This window comes from Phocoena phocoena, chromosome 4, assembly GCF_963924675.1.
Source record: "Phocoena phocoena chromosome 4, mPhoPho1.1, whole genome shotgun sequence".
Taxonomy (NCBI): Eukaryota; Metazoa; Chordata; class Mammalia; order Artiodactyla; family Phocoenidae; genus Phocoena; species Phocoena phocoena.
Genome location: NC_089222.1, coordinates 143,802,858 through 143,824,869, shown reverse-complemented (window position 1 = coordinate 143,824,869; position 22,012 = coordinate 143,802,858). Strand labels below are relative to the sequence as shown.

Sequence of the window (22,012 nt, the reverse complement as noted above, 5' to 3'; positions counted from 1 at the left end):
TTTAACTGTGGTCAAATTTAAATTAGACTGAAATATGTCAGTAAGAGCTTTTAACGTCATGACCACTGGCTACCATTTCTTAACTTACCTAAGCTCTACTTAGCAAGTACCTTTAGGTGCATGTTTAAGGTAAGTGTAGGATGCAATCCGAGCATTTACGGATAGACTAAAATTTGGAGATATCAAAACTTCATTACACGGGTGTTTCTTTCATAGGAGTAAATGTAGATCGCTACCCTGGGACAGCAGAGAGCCATGGAAGGCTAGCTAACTCTGGGCAGGTTCGTCAAATTTGGTCAATTCAGAACATTCCAGATTGAGACAGTGGGCTTGTACTGTTTCTCCTCTAGAAGTTTTATCCTCGATATAGTCATAATCCAATTCATAACGAATTTATAAAAATAGCTTTTTATCCAATAATTCCAGCAAGGTAAAAATAGGAGTTTCTTTTCACATACAGCAAATGACACAGGCTCACGGAACACGAGCGAACGGAACCACATTTGACTCGCCATACATTCGCCACCGGGTCGCACGCGGTTTATTGCTGTGTGCTGTCATCCGCCTCGCCGTGGCAGTTTTCAGGGCCAGAAGCTTCTTCCTAATCCACGGGCTCCGTAAATAAACCAGCCCACTGAGACCTGCTTTCACCACAGAGCTAAATTAAAACTGCATGATTTTCTAAAAAATGGCAGCACTATTCCTTAATCTAGTCGGGGGTCCAGGGGGCGGGGGAGGGGGTCTGTCATTCATCATACTTTTAGCGTTAAACCTTGAAAGAATTTCCTTAAAAACACACACACACACGCACACACACGCACACACACACCTTGAAAGAAGTCGCTGCACCAGCAAAGACGCCCTGGAAGCTTACTAGGAAATACAAAAGTGCACTCTTCTATGCCTACATATAAAACATATTAGAAATAAAACTGTGTAAAATGTTTGCTGTGCCAACTATAAAACGCGGGGCGGGCGGCCCTACTGCAGGGAGTCGCTGTTCTCCAGCACCAGCCCGCCCAGGTGGCCGGGCGCCAGCGCCGCCCCGCCGTCCCCCGTGCTGTCCACCGAGTCGTCCTCGCTCTGCTCGGCCATCATCACCTGCTGTACCGCCAGCGTGGCCCCGTCCGACGACAGGGACTGCAGGCTGTCCACGTTCATGCCCACGGGCGCGGTGATGGTCACGACGGCTCCTGCGGCACAAGGCGGCTGTCACCACACCATCGGCGCTCGGATGCCAACTGTTACCCCTCGACCTGTGGGGCCGGGCTGCCCGACCTCCCGCGAAGCCCCCTGCACGTTCCTGGGACCATCCGCAGGGAGTTAAGGACCCGTGTCTCTAGGATGGGCCCCAGACCCTGCGCGGCTAAGCTCTCAGTCTACAGAGGGTCCGAGGGTCAGGACGGTAAAGGGCACAGATGCCCGGGGCGCAGAGCGAGCGCCACACAGAGGACAAGAGACCCGGGATACGTGGGAGAGGCCTCGAGACAACAAAGCGGGGAGACAGGGTGGGAGGACTGGGTCAGAGGAAGGCAGGCCGGTCTGAGACGGAGACGGAGAACCTGCGACACGCGTTCCTGCTCCCCCAGCCAACAGCGGAGGGGGGAGAGCACCAAGGGCCCGCGAGCGGGACGCCGATGAGACACGCTGGGCCGAGGACGGTGCTGTGCTAGGGAACCCCACATGGTGGGTCACACGTGCCCGTCCATAAAAATCTGCACAGCACCAGCGGGTGAAGAAAGCAAGAAGATGTCATCTGTGGTTTACATAATTCATGTAGCGTTACGTTTAGGAAACTTTTAAAAATGATTCATTCATGCATTCATTCTTGTCTGTGCACAGACCACGGCATCAGACATGCACTGGGAGCCTCCATGGGAAACTGGTACTAAGGGTTGTCTCTGGAGAAGATAAGAAGCCAGGGTGGAGGAAAGATTACTTCTCACTGGATGTCCTTGCCTGAAGTTCTTCCCCAGTAGATAGGTATTGCCTTTTCCAGGAGCAGGGCAAGGGAGGGGGAGAGAGAGGAAAAAAACCTTTCTAACTAATCCTTGAATTAAAAAGGAAAACAAAAACGGAAAATACAAATGATTTAAGTATGAAGGTAAAACCACTGCCTATCAAAACCCAAATAAAGAAGCCAAAGCTTTACAGGCACATCCCGTGAGGGGCCCATTCCGAGCCCACAGCCAGCCCGGCTCTGGGACACCCTGAGCATTGGCAGAGGACAGACGAGCGCATGTGCGCAGGAAACAACCGAGGCCAGGAAGAGAATCAGCCCCAAAGATCACAGAGCACAGTGTCCAGAGCTGGCAGAGCTGGACTGGACACACCCTGAAGCACAGGCCCTGGGCCGGGCACTGACAGGTCTTGCCTCTGTTGAGGGGGAAAAGCAGGCCAGGACCCAGCACTGCCGGGACCACCAGGCAAGAACCAATTGCAAAAGCAAAGCCCAAGAGGATCAGAGAGTGCCGAGTAACCCGACTGCCAGAACATAGCTCAGGAAGACCCGGAGCGATAGGGAAACACCCATCCCCCGATAAGGTCACACCCACAATGTCTGGCCTCTAGTCAAAGATTACCAGGCACGCAAACAGGCAGGAAAACAACCCATAATGAGAATTCAGTCAACAGAAACGAGCCCAGAGCTGACAGATGTTACAAGTAGCAGAGGAGGTCATCAAAACAGTTACTGGCCACTGTGTGCTGTTTGTTCAAAACTTCAGTAGACCGCGAAAGATACAAAGGCTCCCATGGAGCTTCTAGACAACGTCCAACAGGAGAAACACAGGGATGGGGTCAGCGGAAGATTAAACGTCACGGAACACGAGACCGGGGAAGCTTAAGAATAGAAACAGAGAAACTACCCAGGATGAAACAGAGAAGAAGAATCCAAAATCCTGGAGAAAGCAGCAGTAACTGTGTGAGTTGTAACACCCTATCATAGGGACAAGGGGAGGGGAGCTCAGAAAATATATTTGAAGAAATAATGGCCCCAAACTTTCCCAACTGAATAACAGCAAAGTGCTGAGTGGAAAACGTAAGAGGAGAACGAGAAGGTAAGAATGCGATAATAACACAACTTATTACATTTAAAAATACACACACGCAACCATCTGAAGTGTGAGGAACTCACGCACACAGAAGATGCTCGTCAACTAAACACAGAAAGAGCGGCCCATAATGAGGGGACGCAGGTCAAAGGGAAGAAGAAAAGCTGGATGAGGGCCGCAGGGACATAAAGGGTGAAGCGCCAGGCGGTGAGCGCACGACACGTCCACTCCCTGCACCGAAGCAGGAGGGACAGAAAGAGGCGGGAGGGACCTCGGGGGACCGGCCTTGGACCCGGCTCTCTCGGGCACACCTGCACCCCTAACAAGCGCCCAGACCAGTGCTCTCTCAGGGTCAGATGCAGAAAGACCACTGCCTGCCCTTGGTTCACAGCCTCACACACCCCCAGCCCCCAGGACAGCGGCCGCCCACTGGCTGCGAGGGCACAGGCCCGGGCCCGGTCCCCACCTTCGGACACAGTCAGCTCGCTGGCGGCTGGCTGTGCGGCTCCTGAGGCGATGGAATCGGGCCAAAACCTCTGGACGGGTCTGTTCTGAGCAGTTTTCTTCTTTGTTTTTGGAGTTTCTGAGCAACTGGAATCCAACATCGGCTGCAGGATTCGTCTTCTTGCATTGATGAACCTGCGTGCAGGAAACAGGTCAAAACGGCCTTTCCGAGGCCGCCCAAGGCAGTAACAGGCCCGCCTGACAAACCACACGAGCAGAAACATGTATTCCCTGTTAGGAGAAGCACTCCGAGTGACGACACGCATATTATCTAAATGTCCAGAGAACAGGGCTGCTTTTCAAGAGATTCATCTGAATAAAGACCAACTCTTCCACGGTGCCTTTCTTCCACTTTAACCGATGTTTCCCTGTTGGTGAAATTGCTATTCATAATGACACTGATGATACTGTCAAAGTTGTGAACGTGGCATGATTTTCTCTGAGGAAGAGAAAGGTCAAAGCAGCAAAACTACATGCCCTGCAGTCTCGTGACGCCCGAGGCCTTGCAGGCTGTGCGTCTCTTATCTGAGGACCCCACCCGGCCGAGCCCTGAGTGTGGACAGATGTCCGGCTCTGAGGTTGCCTAACTTCAAAGTCCTAAGATTCAAAAACATCTACAATTGCACTAGGACATATTCTAATAATACAAGTGACTGGGCTGGCGCCTCAGAGCTTCGTTCAGCGTCGATCTCCGGTCCCTGCAGCTGAGCGCGAGCTGGACTCCCCGGAAGCTCACCGCCGACCCCAGCGCCACCTGGGAAGGGACACCCGCTGCTACCTTTCAATCTGTCTCTTTATCCATCTTTGTCAAAGCTGCTACGAGGCAGAGGCATAAGCTAACGATGAGTGTTGTCCAATCTCGCTCCAAGATATAATTTTTGCAAATATAAAAGGAAAGAAAGTCACAAGAGGTAAAAATAGCTTCAAACATTAACTAAAAGACTTTAGAAAGTTTAGAATTTATAAAAGTCATGTTTTAAACTGTGATGAATTTCAAAATTAAAAGCTGAGGTCAAACCTTCTAGATAAGACAATTCTCTTAAGACAGCAGAGGAACAACTTAGGGAAGGGCAGGGAGCCCACGAATGAGGAACAAATAGCGAGGGAAGGCTGATGGGCGACAAACACATCAGAACAGCCAGAGACGCACCTCTGCGTCTCTCATCCCTCAATCCATCCATCACTAAACCACACACGGTCTCTACGTGGGACCGCGTGAAAATAACGGAGAGCACGCTAAGACATTACAAAACTCACAGCTACACGGTACTCGAAACCTTTGAACTCTTGTTAACACTCTATCTAAAAGATCTAACAGGAGCTAATTCAAAGAGTATGGTCTATTATGGCTACCTAAGTAAAAGATACTGGGCCAAACGCCAGATACTAGAAATACTCGATGCAACGCCAAAGCATACCTCCTGCATACACAACTGCCCAAAATGGAAGATTTTATCATTTATATTGGAACTCACCTGACCTTCAAGTTTAAATTTTAACAGTTAAAATGAAAAGATAACAATGTTTACAAGTGGTAGAATCTGTATTTCCTTTTCTTTTACACGAGCCAGTTTCATTAACCTGAAATCAATTCCTCCATCTGAATAAGAAGTAGATAAAAATGAGGCAAATGCCTGCCAGGCAGAATGCAAGTGCACACCTAGACCTCAACGCCGCTTAGTGGTGTGAACGCCTCTTACGTAAGGGAAAAACCATCACGGTCAGGGTCCGAGCGTCCACACTGCCATGTGACACAAGAAGCGGAACAGGGTGTTTCATAAAGAAACGCTTCCCTCTCAGGACCCTGAGGCCTGCTGTGGGGCAGGACCACCGCGCGGCCGGCCGGCCGTGGGACTCCCTCCCCCAGTCACTGCTGAACAAGTGACACGGGTTTCAAAAGGTGTGAGGGGTGCGGAGGGGCCCCCAGGGGGGAGGGGAACTCACCTCGGCCGTCCACCGCCCAGAGGAGCTCGTCCACAGAAACATGGTGTTTCTGAGTGGAGGCTGGGGTGAGGGGCGCTGGCTAATGCCCTGGAGAAACCCATCTCTAATCGAGGGGGGGGATGTCGGCAAAAGGCCCTTAGTGGGGTACCGAGCATTGAAAATTTAAGGTGAAAGTGTGTGTGATTTATGCTTACCTGGCTGCCACTGATTCCAGCCTCCGATAACACAGGAACGCTAGTTAAAAGAACTCATGTGCTTCAACCAAAATTTACTACCTATTGGCGTCAGGACCGCCAGGTGCTCTGTGTGCGGACAGCACCGCTTCAGAAGGCAGCCACAGCTTACCAGTTGTTAACCTGGAGTAGTGTCAAATTTGTCTGAGCAGCAATCTGTTTTTTCTCATCTTCTGTCGGGTAGGGATGCTGAAAATAAAAAGAAGGGTCACCGTGAGCTCCAGCTTTTAAGAAGGAACTCAAGACCATCCTGGTGAAACAGAAGCACACAAACAGTCGTCAGTAAAAACCGGCATCGAGGGTGCTTGCAGCTAAAACCAACTTCAGCCTCATCATGTTTTCCAGAAATGCCTGAGACAAATGAAGCCTTCCTCCCAGCGGCCCAAGAGCACAGGTGTGGCAGCAGCCAGTGAAAGCCCAGGCAGCGGTGTGACGCAGACAGGAGTCCGCACGCTCAAAGGCCACGGCGAAGGGAAGGGAAGGGAAGGGAAGGGCGCGGGGCGCGCAGAGGGGCTCCTGGGCTGCCAGCTGCTGCTCTAAGCACCCAACACAACCTATGGCTTTTGTATCAACGTTACAGGTGTAACTCAAGGACCATAAACCGCATCCATTTAAAGCAGATAAATGGCTGAGTTTCGACCCACAGCAAGACAGAGCGTGCAGGTCACCCCTGTACACCCTACGGAGATTCACTGATTCCTCACGGTCACAGAGCTGCCGCCACCTTGATGCTACGACGAGGAAACTGAGCAGGGCAGTGCACACCCTCCCCACATCCTGGGCCGGCTGAACAAGAGGAGGCAGGAAGCAGATGGGGCTGCTCCAGGCCGTCACATTCAGGTGACACGTTTCCGTCACGGGAAGCGCCGGCATGAGCTGACACTGGGATGCACGGGTGTCACCTTCGGCGTCGCCAGACTCGCGTGTGCGGCTGGCAGAGAACTGAACTGAGGGCTGGGGACGGGGTGTCTGCTATTTACTCTTCATTTCACGTATGACTGAAATATTTCACTCAGAAAAAGCCAGAAGTATAATAAATACAGACACACCTAGGAAATACTGCAGGTTCAGTTCCAGACCACCTCAGTAAAGCGAATATTGCGATAAAGCGAGTCACGAATTTTTGTGTTTCCAAAAATGTTATATAAAAGTTATGTTTAGGCTCTACTGTAGTCCATGAAGTGTGCAGTAACATTACATCTAATAGAACAACGTACATACCTTATTTTAAAAAACTTTATTGCTAAAAAATGCTAACCGTATCTGAGCCTTCTTGCAAAAGTCACGTCACAGATGACTGAGCACAGATCATCATATCAAATATAATAATAATGGAGAAGTTTGAAATATTGAGAGCATTCCCAAAATGTGACACAGAGATACAAAGTAAGCAAACGCTGTTGGAAACAATGGCACCGATAGATGTGATCCACGCAGGGTTGCCGCAAACCTTCAGTTTGTGAAAAACGAACATCTGAGAAGTGCAACAAAGTGCAGTATGCTTGTACCAAAATTCACAGACGCACCAGAGGAAAACAATTTCTATCTGCAGTAATAAACAACTTCTCCAAGGTCGGTTACCATCTGCCTGTAGAAACCAGTACGACATTCACTCTAAAACTTGCACGCGCTGAAGGCCCTTATTTTGCACCGAGCAGGACCCCAGGGAGTGACTGGCACCGACAAAGTAAGGAGGTGGGGGTCTCTTTTGCTTTTTAAGCGAACACTCCATGCGTCCGGAAGGGCACTATGCCTTCTGGGATATATAACCGCATTTATCTCAACAGCAGTGGTCCCACTCCTCACACTAACCCACAGTGACTCACTTTCATTCTACAGGTGAGCATCTGGCCCCAAGGGAGAGTTTATGGAAACAGAAATATTGTTCTTGTCCTTTAAAAAGCTCGTAAAATAGGGGCTTCCCTGGTGGCGCAGTGGTTGAGAGTCCGCCTGCTGATGCGGGGGACACGGGTTCGTGCCCCGGTCCGGGAAGATCCCACATGCCGCGGAGCGGCTGGGCCCGTGAGCCATGGCCGCTGAGCCTGCGCGTCCGGAGCCTGTGCTCCACAACGGGAGGGGCCACAACAGTGAGAGGCCTGCGTACTGAAAAAAAAAAAAAGCTCGTAAAATAAAAAGGGGGCAGGAAGCAAGTACACAAACCAGAAAACAAAACAAAACAAAACAAAAAACCCACCAAAAGAGTAATGAGTGCTGCCTAGAGTGTCAGGAAAACTACAAGCAGAGGACAGTATTTCAGAGAAATGAGGTCAAGAAGAAGACACAGGAAATGCTTCACAGGAAAAAAAAAAAAAAGGCATTTTAATTGAACCTCTGAGCAGGGTCTATTTTAGAAATGATTAAAACATTAAAGGAAACTTAACAGGAAAATACCCAATTCCATCACTTACTTGTGTTGTAGTCCCATCACTACATTACAGACACATTTATCGGTTGTAATACTCACAATGTATTTTGAAACACGTACGTTCTACTCTTTCACTTACGTCCACGTACCTACAGCTTCCTAGTGCTTCTGGCCCTCGCTTATCGCGTTAACTCGCTGTGCAACCTCTCTAACGCACACACCAACCCATTTCCCATCGTGGCAGCAAACAGCACTGCCACATTGATCCTAAACGTCTCCACTGCGCGTGCCCCTCGCTAGGACCAGCTTCTAGGCGGGGTTGCACTGCCGATGACCACCGCGTTCTCCCGCGGCACGTGAGCCGCCCCCTCCGGGCCGGGGCACAGCCCGCAGAGCCCAGCTCCGGGCAGAGGAAGGGGTCTCAGCAGCGACCAGGGCCAAACCCCAGGGGGACTGGAGGCAACAGCCGGGTGAGGACGGAGGCGGGCGCCCAAGCACGGACGCGGCCGCAGCCCGGGCGGGGGGCGCCCCCAGGGGCAAAGGGGCGCCGCGGAGACCCGAGGGCACCACGGCGCACGAGGTGGAGGCGGGGAGGCCGGGGCAGTGAGGACGCGGCCGCAGCGGGTGACGGCAGCAATGACGCCCAGGCGCAGGTCCGGGCCGACCAGCTCAGCCCTCAGGAGCGGCCGGGCCGGGGCTGCGGATGGACAGGTCCGCGGAAAGGGGTTTCTCCCTCCCGGCCCTCCAGACCCTCTGGACCTCCGCATCCGCCCGCACGCCGCCTGGGCCCCTCCCTCTGCCCGCACAGGCCGTAACCCAGTGGTGCGCCCACCCTCCCACCTCCATCCTACCGCGCCCCCCGGGGCCAGCCCGGTCCTTCCCAACGCAGCAGCAGCAGCGAGAAGGCTGTCACTCCTGGAAGCTACTCGCGGTCACACCCTCCCCCGAGGTCGGGGGCGTGGGGACTGGGGCTCAGGCGGGGAACCAGCCAGCCTTCCCCAGAAATCGGTGGACAAGCGTGCACCCTGAGACAGGACGGCTTCAGGGGGACGTGCCGAGGGCCAGGTGAGGAAAGGGGGCGCGCAGCCTAAGGCACACCAAGCTCCCCTTCACGGTCACGGCCACGTGCCGCCCCTCCGTCCACAAGCTCGACTCCTCATCTCCCTCCCAAATCCAACGTATCAAACATCGCTACTTTCCAAGGTTTTGCCCCAGAGCACCTCTTCTCTGCCCACTTCTCTAATCAACCTCACCTCCCTGCAGGCACCCTCCACGGGTAGTTTCTCTCACGGGCGCGTACCGTTAACATCAGCTGAACTTACTCCCTGTCACCAGTTTTTGGGTAACCCTCCCTTCTGTCCTGTGCTCGACCCATCATGGACAGTCAACAGAACACCGATTCTTAAACCCAGGCCTACCAGCCCACATAAGTCCATTTTTTCTAGAAAATAAGCCAGAAAGAAAGCATCACGGAGGTCTGGCTAATTGCAGAGCACGTGTGTCCTCACCCCGATGTGCTGGAAGAGCCAGGACCTCATCACATTGGTGGCGTGCTTCGGCAGGACCCCCCTCTTGTTCTTAGATGAACCGTCATCTTGATGCAAGATGCTGAGATCCTGGTTTAACTGTAACTGAAGCTTTTAAACAATTGAAAAATAACGTTAGAAAGCATAGAAAATGATGACATATCCAAGTCGCTTATGAGTGCAGGTGTAGAGAATAACCAAGGATCTTACAGCTAAATGTCTTATTTACAGGAAAGGCATAAACACTGGGATCCTGTAGGGCTGATTTTCCGAGGATGTGGCCCCTCGCGTTGTAACCCTTTACACTCGCGTCTCAGCCGCGCAGGGGCCCCGTCTGGCGATGCAGGTGGGACGGGCACCGAGAAGCCCCGAGTGTCCCTCCCTGCACGCAGCCGAGCCCCGCCCTCACACACACTTGTCCTCAGCTTGTCTCCTCTGGCGACAGATGAGACAACAGCCCATTTCCTGGCCTGGAGCAGGATTCAAGCAACCGACAAGGATGGACAGGGAAGCTGGAAGGGCCACTAACTAGAGGAGCCCGTCCAGGAGAGAAAGAAACACACAAAGTGCGGACAGAGCGACCACAGAGCAGAGGGGCCAAGGCGATGACCTCTGCCCAGACGGCTCCACGGCCACTCAAGACACTGCCCCCCTCACCCTGAGAAGAGCCTGAGATACAGCCTGTTCATTCCATCTCGGAAGGAGAGGACACGTGTGTAACTCCCCTTAGATGAGCGGCCGTCCGCTCACACAAACACGAGGAAAGAGCATCACGCCCCACACGTCCAGCCAGGGGCTGCAGAGATGGTGCCAGCGTCGTTCATCCCCCAGACCAGGGAGAAAACCAACACCCCCCGCGCTGGGGCCTCCACACAGACACATCAGGGCCTCTCCACTGTGATCCATGCTTTACCTTAGAACTTCTGTGTGACCACCTAGAGGGGTGGGACAGGGAGGGTGGGAGGGAGGCTCAAGCAGAGGAGATATGGGGGTGCACGTGTGCATACGGCTGATTTGCTCCGTTCTACAACAGAGACTGACACGGCATTGTGAAGCAACTGCGTTCCAATAAAGATGTGCTAAAAAATAAAAGTAAGTAAGCATCAACTTCTGTAGGTCGGTTTCAGTATAATAGAGTCATAAACATAATTTACAGGATTTGGAAGTTCATTTTGGAGAGGTATCTATTATTTGTTCTTCCTCTAGATTTACATCATTTTGGATAATTCTTTAAAAGACTGAACACCAACATCTAAACAGACAGAATTTATGACTTAAAGGAGACATTACAACCACTATACCTAAAATTTCTTAAAACCTAAGATTATCACTAAGGGCATAACCGTTTTCTGGAATGCATGTGTTTGTTCATTAAAGGACTGAACAGTATTTTTTTTTAAAGATTGATTAATTTTTGGCTGCGTCGGGTCTTAGTTGAGGCATGAGGGATCTTTCGTTGCAGCGCTCAGGCTTCTCTCTAGTTGTGGCGTGCGGGTTTTCTCTCTCTGGTTGGGGCGCGCAGGGTCCAGGGCGCGTGGGCTCTGTAGTTGGCGGCACACAGCCTCTCTCGTTGAAGCACGCGAGCTCAGTGATTGTGGCACGCAGGCTTAGTTGCCCCGCGGCATGTGGGATCTTAGTTCCCCGACCAGGGACCGAACCCGCGTCCCCTGCACTGGAAGGCGGACTCTCTACCACTGGACCGCCGGGGAAGCCCCGAGGACTGAACAGTACTAAGCAAACGCCTGTATGCTCACACTTGTGTGCAACAGGAAAAAGAATGAAAAATGGGCTTTTAAAACTAGACCCACTAGGGCCAAAAGGGAACCTGTCCGCGTTTGCCGCAATTTAATACATGACCTTCTTCATGCAATGTGACATGTTTTCCAGTTTTAGTGTTCTTCATGCAATGTGACATGTTTTCCAGTTTTAGTGTTGCTTTTTTTGTGCAGGGTTAAAACAAATGTGGACCGTGAACAGGGAAAGTGACAGCTGGCCACGTGACTCGACCTCACAGATGCCACCAAGGGGGCCTGGGGAGGCCAACGAAGCCGAGGGCCTGCGGGGGGACCGGCCAACCGGCCCACCGCCCTCCAGCAAGGCCGAGCCTGCGCGTGGCAGGGGGATTTAAAAGCCTAGGAAACTGGGTGAAAACCCATTTAAGAAGCAGTGGGGCCCCCATACCACTCCCCATCATTCTCTGCGGGTGACTGATCTGCCCCCAGCCCTGCAGAGACTCGGGGTCTCTTTCCCAAAGAAACAGACCAGAGGCTGAAGACCGAGCATAGGTCGAGGGTGGGAGGAGGGGCGAGGCCAGAACGAGGGTGAAGAAGATCTGCACACAAGGTGGGAGACCCCGCCCACTCCTGCCCCTGCAACTATGCTTCCGCCCCAAGCCAGAGATCAGAGTCTTGCTCTGGGGAAATGAAGGAAGAAAAGGCTGAGGGAGCGCAGAATTTGGAGGCCAGGCCACAGAGGAGCCGGCCCGCCAAAGCGCAGCACCTGACGAGCACCAAAGAGCATTCCAGTGCCTCGTGTTTACATTTAGAAGGACAGCCAACTGCCCCCGAACACTTGAACGCCTCCATCACAAAAAGCCAACAGCAAAGCAAATGAATGGTATGACGTGCGGGAAACAGGGCAAGTGCAGAAAGCAAAGCACACGCCAACCATCCGTCAACCAAGGGTAGGAGCACAGTGGGTATAGAGGAGCCTCAGAAATTACAACCACACTGAAATGTAAAACCTAACAGATGCGTTGGAAGATAAACCATCCATGAACCAAGAGTAGGAGAGTACAGTGGGCAAAGAGGAGTCTCAGAAATTACAACCACACTGAAATGTAAAACCTAACAGATGCGTTGGAAGATAAAAGGCAAGTTCTCGAAAGTAGATAGAAAGTAGACAATGGGAATACAAATGTAAAAATACAGAAAAATCAAGAGACTCGGTTCAGAAGGTCTAGCGTCCGATCAGTAAGGGCTCTGGAAGGAGAGAATGTGCCGGGTGGGGGCGGGGGCAGGGCTGTCACAGAGAGTTCAGGAAAATGTCCCAGCCTCAAGGACACGAGGTCCCCGGCAGTGCCCAGCGCAGCCGACAAACAAGACCCGCGCCAAAAACTCGGGAAAGAGACGCGTCTGACAGAGGAGAAAACACCAAAGACGGGAAAGCGGAGCTCACACTGACCTTCTCGAAGGCAGCGCGGCTGCTGGAACACACTGACGGCGCCCGGGGAGCCCCTTCCCGACCTGGAATCGTACATGCAAACCAACTGCGTGTCAAGGATGAGACCAGGTCACTTCTAGGTTTGCTAAGTCCCAACACGAGGCACCTCCCACACACGTTTTCTCCGCAAGTTCTCGAAGGGGCAGTGAAGCCTAGAAAGTAGAAGACGTGGGCTCGCGGAGAAGGGGCTCCTCAGGGTGTGGCGCCGGATGCCCGACGCGCGACGCCCGGCCGAGGTGGAGACCAGGAGGCCGAGAGCCTCGAGGCCACGCGGCCCCGACCAGCTACCTGACAGGGACACCAAAAGCATGCTAGGCATCCGTGAGGATTCAGCCGCCGACGCCATGGAAACCGTGCGCGGGGGGTGGGGGGGGGGGTGGGGGGGGTGAGGGGGGGTGGGGGGGGGACGGGGGACCCAGCTGCTAACTCGGGCAGTGTGATCACGGTTACACACGCAGCTCAGCAGAAACCAGCATTTACACGCTCATGAGGATGTTCACAATGAAAACGCATCAGCTGCACTGTGTCTACATGGACGGCATCCTGGCCAGGGAGGGGACGGGAGAGAGCACAGCCCCCAGCAGGACAGAAAGCCCAAGCTACAGGTTGTACGGGTGAGTCAGGGGAGGGGATTTTATTTCCAACACGGAGGGAACAGCAGAAGGAATGGCCAGGAGGCCTGAAAGCGGTCGCCCAAGGGGAGAGAAGGTGAGGCTGGGAGCTGCTGAGTCTGGTCTGGGCCTCTCAGCAACGCGGGCACAGGGCGACCGGATACCAGAGTCAAGCATCACTGTAAATCGCGAAAAGGAGGCGAAAACTTGTCACACGTCAGACAACAGCACAACCCCTACTCATACGAATAACGGTTTTGTACAAATAAGACTATCCCGGGAAAGGGGAACAGGGTGGGGCGAGGAGAAATCAGTGGAATCTCACTGCCCTGGCTACTTCTTCTTTTCTCGGAAAAAAATGCTTTTAAATGAGTATGTACTGCGAGCACAACGGGGGACCCTTCTGTAGAGGTGGCCCAGCCCAGGAAGAGCGTCCGGCTCCTCCGTGTGGCCGGCGCCCGGTCAGAAAACGCCCCCGTGGACAATGCGCCCGGCGCGGGGAGGGGCTGGCCACCGCCGTGCGCCGTCAGAGACAACCACGCGCTTTCCTGACCTCCAGTTTCTAGAACACAGAAGCCGTCACTGCTGAGGGACTCACCCTGTAACCACCTGCAGCCCAGCAAGAGCCCAGACGCCGGCCGGATGAGAAGGAAAACGCCCGGAGTGACCACAACAGCCCTGCAGGATCACGCACCTACACGCGCGGGCTCCCTGGTCGCAGAAGGCCCCAGCCGGGCCCCAGCCGGTCCATTTACTCGTCCGTGAAACCCCCCGCCCGCCCTGCGCGGGGCTTGTCTCTCCAGCTCCCCAGACCTGCCACCCTGCAAGGGACAGACGCCGGGGCTGTGACGGGGCGGGGACAAGTGCAGGGTGGGCTGCGGGGTCACCGAGGACCAGAGCAGAGGCGGCTCCTGGCCAGCAGCCTCAGGGAGCAGGGGCTCCGCAGACGTGACCCAAACTCTGCACGTCTGCTGTGTAAACTCGGTGAAATTCTTCCTTAAACAGCAGAACGAATGAGCCTCCACTGTACAAGTAAGCACTGGACTTCACAGTGTTTCCTTCCGCTAAAAACAGTTCACTGTGAGGCCAGGAAACGCTCTGCAAACCAGCTTTCTGTTCCCAGCCACTGTAAATGGAAAACTTCAGGCACGGCGGGCTGGCTGGGGATGGCGGGCCGGCGCTGGGTGGCTGGGCCTGGGGGCCACCTCGTATCCTGGCCTCAGGTGTGCCCAGGCGGCCCCTGCCCCAGGCCCTCTCACACCTGCTTCTGATTTAAGAACACACTGACATCCCCAAGGCCGGGCCTCAAAGTGGTTGATGAGGATGTACAAAGCATCTGTGCAGGCCAAAGACAAAGAACAACATAAAGAATGAATCAATGGTCTTCAGTAAGAACTGATGGCGAAAACACTGCTTCTGATTTAAACCTAGTAAGTGTAAAAAATGTTAAAAATGTGTGTGTGTATCCCTAGAACGTAGAGGGGACTGGTCTCACGTTACCACAAAGGCACAGGGAGGGTGAGACGACCCCCAGGTCGGGGCACATCACGGCACTGCCAGCGCTGGCACTTCTGCCGGCCCAAGCCCACCCCCTCAGCTGGAGGCCTGGGTCGGGGTGAACTTCCGGGGGTCCGGGCAGGGTGCGTCTACACAGCCTCCGCCCTACTGAAGTGGAGACAACCACACAGCCCCACGTTAGATGGGACAGCAGTGGCCCCTCGCGGGGAGGGACCCTGGGGGACCTTTTCCTCCTTCCTTAGGCTTCTCTGAACTCTGCAACAGTGTGGAAGATGAACCGTGAAGAAGACGCATGACACCGACATTCAGGTTCACTGGAGACCGCCCGAATGGCCTTCACGCCAAGGGGACGGCTGGAGCCCGGGCCGCCTGTGCCCCCGCACCTGCGCTAACACACCCCCAAGCACCCCGCGCGGCCAGCTCACGGACCTGGGAGTTCTGGATCCGGATCGTGCCGGGCGACAGCGCCTGTGTCACTACCTGGCCTTGGGGAGTGACGACTGTGACCGGCTGATAGACTGTGCCCCCTAGAAAGGAACACGAAAAGCTGAATCACTCTCCAGTCCCAGCAATTATAACCGCTCTTCTTGGCGTGCTCACCGAAAGAACAAAATCTGTAGCTTATGAGCTTTGAAAATCATTTCGAACGGCCAACAGCACTTGGCTAGTTGACTCTTCACTTCAGCGGCGGGGCGAGGCGCATAAGCCATGGCTCCTCGTGAGACAGCACAGGGCGGGGCGGCTGGGGGGTGGCCTGTGAGTCCTCTCCTTTGCTCGCCTCCATTTCCTGGCACGTATTCAAGGACTTGGCCAAAGGTGTTAGATAACAAATATTTTTATTCTAGTTATTTTTTTCATCCAACGTGCTTTCATCTTCCTGCGGAGGTTTCCCTTTGTGTGATTATGTGGAGGGTTTTAGTTTACTCTCTCCCCCTCCTTCTGTGCCCATTCCATTTTCACGATGGTTCTGTATGTGCAACGTATAAGAAAAACCATCACAGGAAGAGGACAGATTCTAGAGTTCCCTGGTGCATCCAAGACAGGTAATACTAACACTAAGGCTGCATTTTCATTTGCTTATCATCGACGTATGACGCTGTTTAAGATTTTCCAGGTGCTGCTAAGAGCACAATTAAAAACTATGTTATTTGAAATTTTCTGTTGGTTTTTGCTATACATTTTCAACTCCCATATAAAACCTTTCCTGCCAATATTTTTGAGAGGGAAACACAATTTGTATAAAATATCTGTTACTGAGAATGAACAAGAACCAGGCATTCAAAGAGCTCTAGACATTGACACTCCTGTATCGGGAACTGGCATTAATTAGAAACCATGTTGATGCACTTCTTCGTTCTAATATAAAGGACTTCTTTCTGCAAAAGCTCGAGGAAAGTGTCCCTTTTTCTGTCGCCATACCTGCCACTGTTGCCATGGTGACGTTCCCCTGCTGCAGAGCGGATGCCGGCACCACGATTCCTTGGGGGCCGAGAGTGCCCGCGATGGCGCTCTGAATCTGCTGTAAGTCATAAACACACAGCGAACGGGTTATGTTATCAGAAAACAGAAAACACATGTTTAAAACTCCAAAACACGTGGCATAATGGCATCATCAGTAAAGGAAAGACGCTTGAGGCAAAGAGCGTCGTCAGAGGAGAAGCCTTCGCAAGGCTTGCGTTACAGACGCGTCTGGAAGCAAGAGGTGCCAGACTGACTGCGTGTTAAATATGATATGATCAATACTGAGACACTAGTTTCAGCTTAGCTTCCAAAAGATCATCTTTCACCTCATCAGCATACTAAACACACCCTACAGCCCTGGAGGTACAACTAGGAAGACTAAAATTACCTGATCGAGTCACACACCTTCTCCATTCAACTTGGCTCAGAGCCTTCCAAGAACCAAAGCCTCCTGGACAGGATGAGCTATTCAAAAGATGATGCCACAGGCTGGGGAGTCCCCCCCCGGGGGCACAGCCTGTACCTGCCCTTCCCACAGCACAGAGCACACCGGAGCCCCCAGTGTCCACGTCTGTGGGGTGCTGGGTCTGGGCCTGGCCTACTGCAGGCTCCATGCAAATGTCCGTAAACACCATGTCGGAGGATCTACCCATCTGAGGTCAGATGCAAATGGGCCAATGTATCCATTTCCTGTGACGGCTGGACTGGGAGCCGGCGAGGGGCGGACCTCTGCACCCGGCATCCAGCACAGGGTCTGGCACACAGCAGGCACCCAGATGCTTGAGCGGTTAAATAGCCTAAGTAGACATGCTTCAAAGACAGTTACCCTGTGGGCGATCACATCCACTTGAACGTATAAGCTTTGGTAGGTCTACGTGAAGTTTGCTACATAAACTTGGTCAGAATAAAAATTAAGCAATCCAAATCAGTATTCTAAGCTTCCACATCAAGAACCTAGAAAAAGAGGAGCCAAATGAAACCAGAGCAAGAAGGAAGGAAATAATAAAGATTAAAGCAGAAATCAATGAAACCGAAAATAGAAAAACAGAAAAATCAATGAAATAAGAGCTGCTTCTTTGCAAAGATCAACACAGTGACAAACCTCTAGTAAGACGGACAGAAAAAAAGAGAAAAAACCAAATTACCGATATCTGGAATGAAACAGGGGAGATCACTACAGACCCTGAAGATATCAAAAGATGAAAAAGGAATACTACTGTAAACAACTCGACACACGTAAATTTGACGTCTTAGACAAAATCCAACGTGAAACAGATAATCTGATTAGCCCCATAACTAATAAGGAAATGGAATTAGTAATTTTAAAACTTCCAAAAAAGAAACCTCCAGGTCTAGGTAGTGTCACTGGAGAATTCTACCAAGCATTTAAAGAAGAATTAGCACAATTAACCAATTCTACACATTTCTTCCAGAAAACAGAAGAGGAGGGAACATTCTCCAATTCATTTTATGAAGCTTACACTATCCTGATACCAAACCTAGCCAAAGACCGTACCAAAGAAGATAGCTACAGACGAATATCCCTCAATATAGACACAGAAATGCTTAACAAAATTCAGGAATCTATTCAAAAAGAATTACGTGCCAGGGCCAAGTGGAGTTTATTTCAGGAATGCAAAGCTTGCTCGATATTCAAAAAAATCAAGTAATGTAACTCTACCACATTAATAGATGAAAGAAGAAAAATCACATATCAATCTATGCAGGAAAGCATTTGTCAAAATTCAGCGTAATAAAAACTCTCAGAAAAATAGGACTAGAAGGGAACTTCCTCAACCTGATAAAGAGCATCCAGAAAAAAAAACAAACCTACCACTATTCCCCCGACACTGGGAAGAAGGCAAAGATGTCCCCTGAATCCCATTCCAGATAGTCCTGGATGTCCCAGCCAGAGCAGTAAGGCAGGAAAAGGAAACAGAAAGTGTAGAGATCAGAAGGGACAAAACAGAACTGTCCCTATTTGCAGATGACAAGACTAAACAGGTAGAAGATCCTAAAGAATCTACAGAAAGGATCTCCTCGGACCAATAAGGAAGTTCAGCCAGGTCCCAGGATACAAGATAAAGATACAAAAATCAACTGGATTTCTACATATTGGCATGGACTCTGAAGTTAAAAATATAATAAATTTACGATTGTGCAAAAGAGTGAAATACTTAGGTATAGTTCTAAAACCTCGTGTGCAGGAATTTTATGTCAAAAGCGAGAAAACGCTGATGAAAGAAATCACAGAAGAGTAAATTAGTGGAGAGAGCGCCGTGACTGTGGGCTGGGAGAGTCAACACAGTAAAGGTGTCAACTCTCCCCAAGACGACACACAGGTTTAACGCAACTCCTGTCAAAACCTCAGTAACATTTTTTTGCAGATATAGACGAGATTATTCTAAAATTCATGTGGAAAGACTAAGGAACTAGAATAACTAAAATAATCTTGAAAAATAATAAAGTAGGAGGAATCCGTCTACCCAATTTTGAGACTTATATAGCCACAGGAATCAAGACTATACGGTCTAGATACACAGATCAATGGGACAGAACAGAGAACATAGCAACAGGGCCTACAAATATGACCAACTAGTTTTTGACAATAGCGCAAAGGCAATTCCACGGAGGAAGGACAGCCCTTTCAACAAATGGTGCTGGAGCAAATGGACGAACTTAGGCAAAAAAACCCAAACCTGAAAATGGGCCATGGATTTAAATGTAAAATTTTTAGGAAAAAAATAAGAGAAAAATCTTTGGGACCTAGGGCGAGGCAAAGAGTTCTTCGACTTGACACTGCAAGTATGACTCATAAAAGGAAATTTGATAAATGGGATTTTATCAAAATGAAAAAGGGTTGCTCTGCAAAAGACCCTGTTAAGAGGATGGAAAGATACGCTAGAGACTCGGAGAAAACACTGGCAAACCATATATCCAATGGGGGACTTGCATCTAGAGTACTCTCAAAGGTCAACCATTTTTAAAAATCCAATTAGAAAATGGACAAAAGACACGAGCAGACCTTCTACCAAGGAGGATACACAGATGGGAAATAAGCACATGAAAAGATGGTCAACGCCACTGGCCATCAGGGAAATGCGAATTACAGCCACAATGAAATGTCACTACACCCCTTCAGAATGGCTAAGTACTGCAGTGCTTCAACATGGATGAACCTGAGGACATTATGCTGAGGAAAATAAGCCAAACACGAAGGGACGAACATGGTATGACTGCCCTTACATGAGGTGCCGAGATTAGTCAAGGTCAGAGACAGAGCGCAGGACAGTGGGGGCCAGGGGCTGGGCGGAGGGGGAGGGAGAGTGAGGAGTCAGTGCTGCAGGGGGACAGGGTCTCAGGTTGGGAAGGTGAGAAAGTTCTGGAAAGGACGGTGCTGACGGTTGCACAGCAACGTGAATGGGCTTAGTGCCGCTGAGCTGTGTACTTTAAAGGGTTAAAATGGGAAGTCTTGTGTTATGTGTGTTTTACCACAATCTTAAAAATTCATCAAAAAAAAAAAAAGAATTAGAAAGAAATGACTGGTACTCTGGCCTCCAGAAACATGGGCTCCAGGGTCCAGGACACAGCGCGAAGCCTCCCTTTTTCACGGCAGGAAGCCCAGGTGGGCTCTCTCTCTGGCCTGAGGGAACACATTCCCAGCACAGGCCACGTTCAGGGACCCAGAGGATCCTCAGAGCAGGAGAGCCGAGGACAGCCCCACAATCCTGAAAGGGCTGCGGCCTCAGACATCAGCACGTTTCACCCTTGCCGACGCTGCAGGGAGCAAGCAGGAGCACAGGGCCCGCCGTAAATACCTGGGACTGGACAGGGGAGTACGGGCTGCCAGGTTCCCCACTCAGGAGAGTCTCGCTGTTCATTTTCGTTTTTAGACAAGCAATATAGCGACTGCAGAAATCTTTGCAGAGTTCATTAACCTTTTCCAGCTCAAGAAGATGAATACGCAGAACCTGGATTGCTTTTACCATCTAGAAGCAAGAAAATGAAGACTTTCAGACCAGAAAAAGGGAGCATGACGGTAAGTTATCATTATCACCACACGACTCTCCTTGGTTATGACTCAGCTTGGTTATGAGCCAGCCAAGGCCACCTGTACCGCCAGTGACAGGAGGAGAAGGACACCAGATGTTATGCAGAACCACCAAGTATTCCAGCCCCACCGACCTGTGGCTTGCTGTTTCGGCTCCACGTGGCTGCAGGGACAGAGGCGGTCACAGCTCCGGAGCCGCCGGGCCTCGACCTTGGCCTCGCCCCGCTACTGCTCCTTCATCTGTAAATGGGGATGAATCCGTACGCACCTCCCGGGTGGTTCTTAATGTTGAAGAAGTTCAACTTACCAACTCTGCCTTCAATGGATTCTGCTTTGGGCATCAAGTCTAAGAACTATGCCTACCCCTAGATTAGCCCCAGATCCTAAAGATTTTCTCTTACAATTTTTCTAGAAGTTCGTCGGTTTTATACAAAGTCACTACATTTGGGGGTAATTCGTCTCCCAGCAGCAGATAACTGACACTGGGGATGAACCATTACCATAAACACCACTTCCTGTGAATGAACAACCTAAGACTCAGCTCCTTCCCCGTGACCTTGGTGGTGACAGTTCACACATCTCTGTGGAATCAACCCGTCAGCCAGCCAGTAGTGAGAATGACCACATACCAAGCTCTGCTAGGCCCTGTGCTAGGGCACGAGGCAGGAGAGCCTTGGTCCCTGCCGGCCTGGCCCATGCTGGCTACGCCCGTTCCCTCCTTGCTGATGGCCGCATACAGAGATGCGGAGGCAGAGAGAGCATTGGGCCCTCATCCCCAAAAGGCAGGCCCTGTTGGTCCCATTTCGAAGACGAGGAGACAGACTGAAAGTCAGACAACTCACCTATAAAATCTATTTGGCTGTAAGGGTTGAATATTAATGAAGCATTAAAAACAGTAACATCTAAGACCAAGGCAGTTTATTCAGGGAAAAGTTTTCCAAAGACCCTTTCCTGCTGATAAGGGGCCTAGGGTTCTGGTCTGGGAGCTGGCCAACTCTAGTGGGAATCCAGCCCCAGACACAGGCTGCCAGGGCTGCCCAGTGCTGAAGGATGCCGCTCCCCTTGGGCACAGCAGTGATGGCAGCCCAACGAACTCTCCATCGCTGTCGGGAAGCACAGAGAACCCAGGGTTTTGGAGCACTGGACCTGGGAGGGGGGCACCCGCGTGAGCCAGGCTGGCTTCAGACAGGAAGCCTAAGGGAGGCCGTAAGGGGTGTCGGTCCCTTGATAGGCCCGTCCCTGCTCTGTGCTCACAGGCCACCCCGAGTCGTCACACAGTCTGTCACCCACCACCAGTGCCAGCCTCCAGACAGAGCTGTCTTGGAGAACAAAGTTGTGGTCCACGATCGGGGAAGAGCCAACACCTGAAGCTGGGCCCAGACACGTTCCCAGGAAGCAAGACACAGGGCACGCCGACCCCAGTGGACCTTCCTGAACATACGGGAGGGACTGAACCCCCAGCCCACTCAGGGTGCAGGCTCAAGCCATCCTGTTGGGTTATTACAGGACGGGGTCAACAGAGAA

General features: G+C 51.6%; 1 protein-coding gene across 3 annotated transcripts in view; it reads right to left on the bottom strand.

The window, feature by feature from the left end:
- Positions 1-378: 378 nt before the first annotated feature.
- The window catches only part of PKNOX1 (PBX/knotted 1 homeobox 1), a 47,528-nt gene continuing 25,894 nt past the window's right edge, over positions 379-22,012 (bottom strand). For 2 of the 3 annotated variants that reach the window (XM_065877052.1, XM_065877051.1), the window contains 7 exons: positions 20,256-20,426; positions 16,396-16,495; positions 15,406-15,503; positions 9,608-9,736; positions 5,847-5,923; positions 3,520-3,692; positions 379-1,193 (listed from right to left, as the gene is read on the bottom strand). In XM_065877052.1, coding sequence (XP_065733124.1) covers positions 982-1,193; positions 3,520-3,692; positions 5,847-5,923; positions 9,608-9,736; positions 15,406-15,503; positions 16,396-16,495; positions 20,256-20,426 — 960 coding nt within the window. In that variant the 3' untranslated portion in view covers positions 379-981. The remainder of the gene's footprint in view (positions 1,194-3,519; positions 3,693-5,846; positions 5,924-9,607; positions 9,737-15,405; positions 15,504-16,395; positions 16,496-20,255; positions 20,427-22,012) is intronic. The other variant, XM_065877053.1, reaches the window with a different exon arrangement.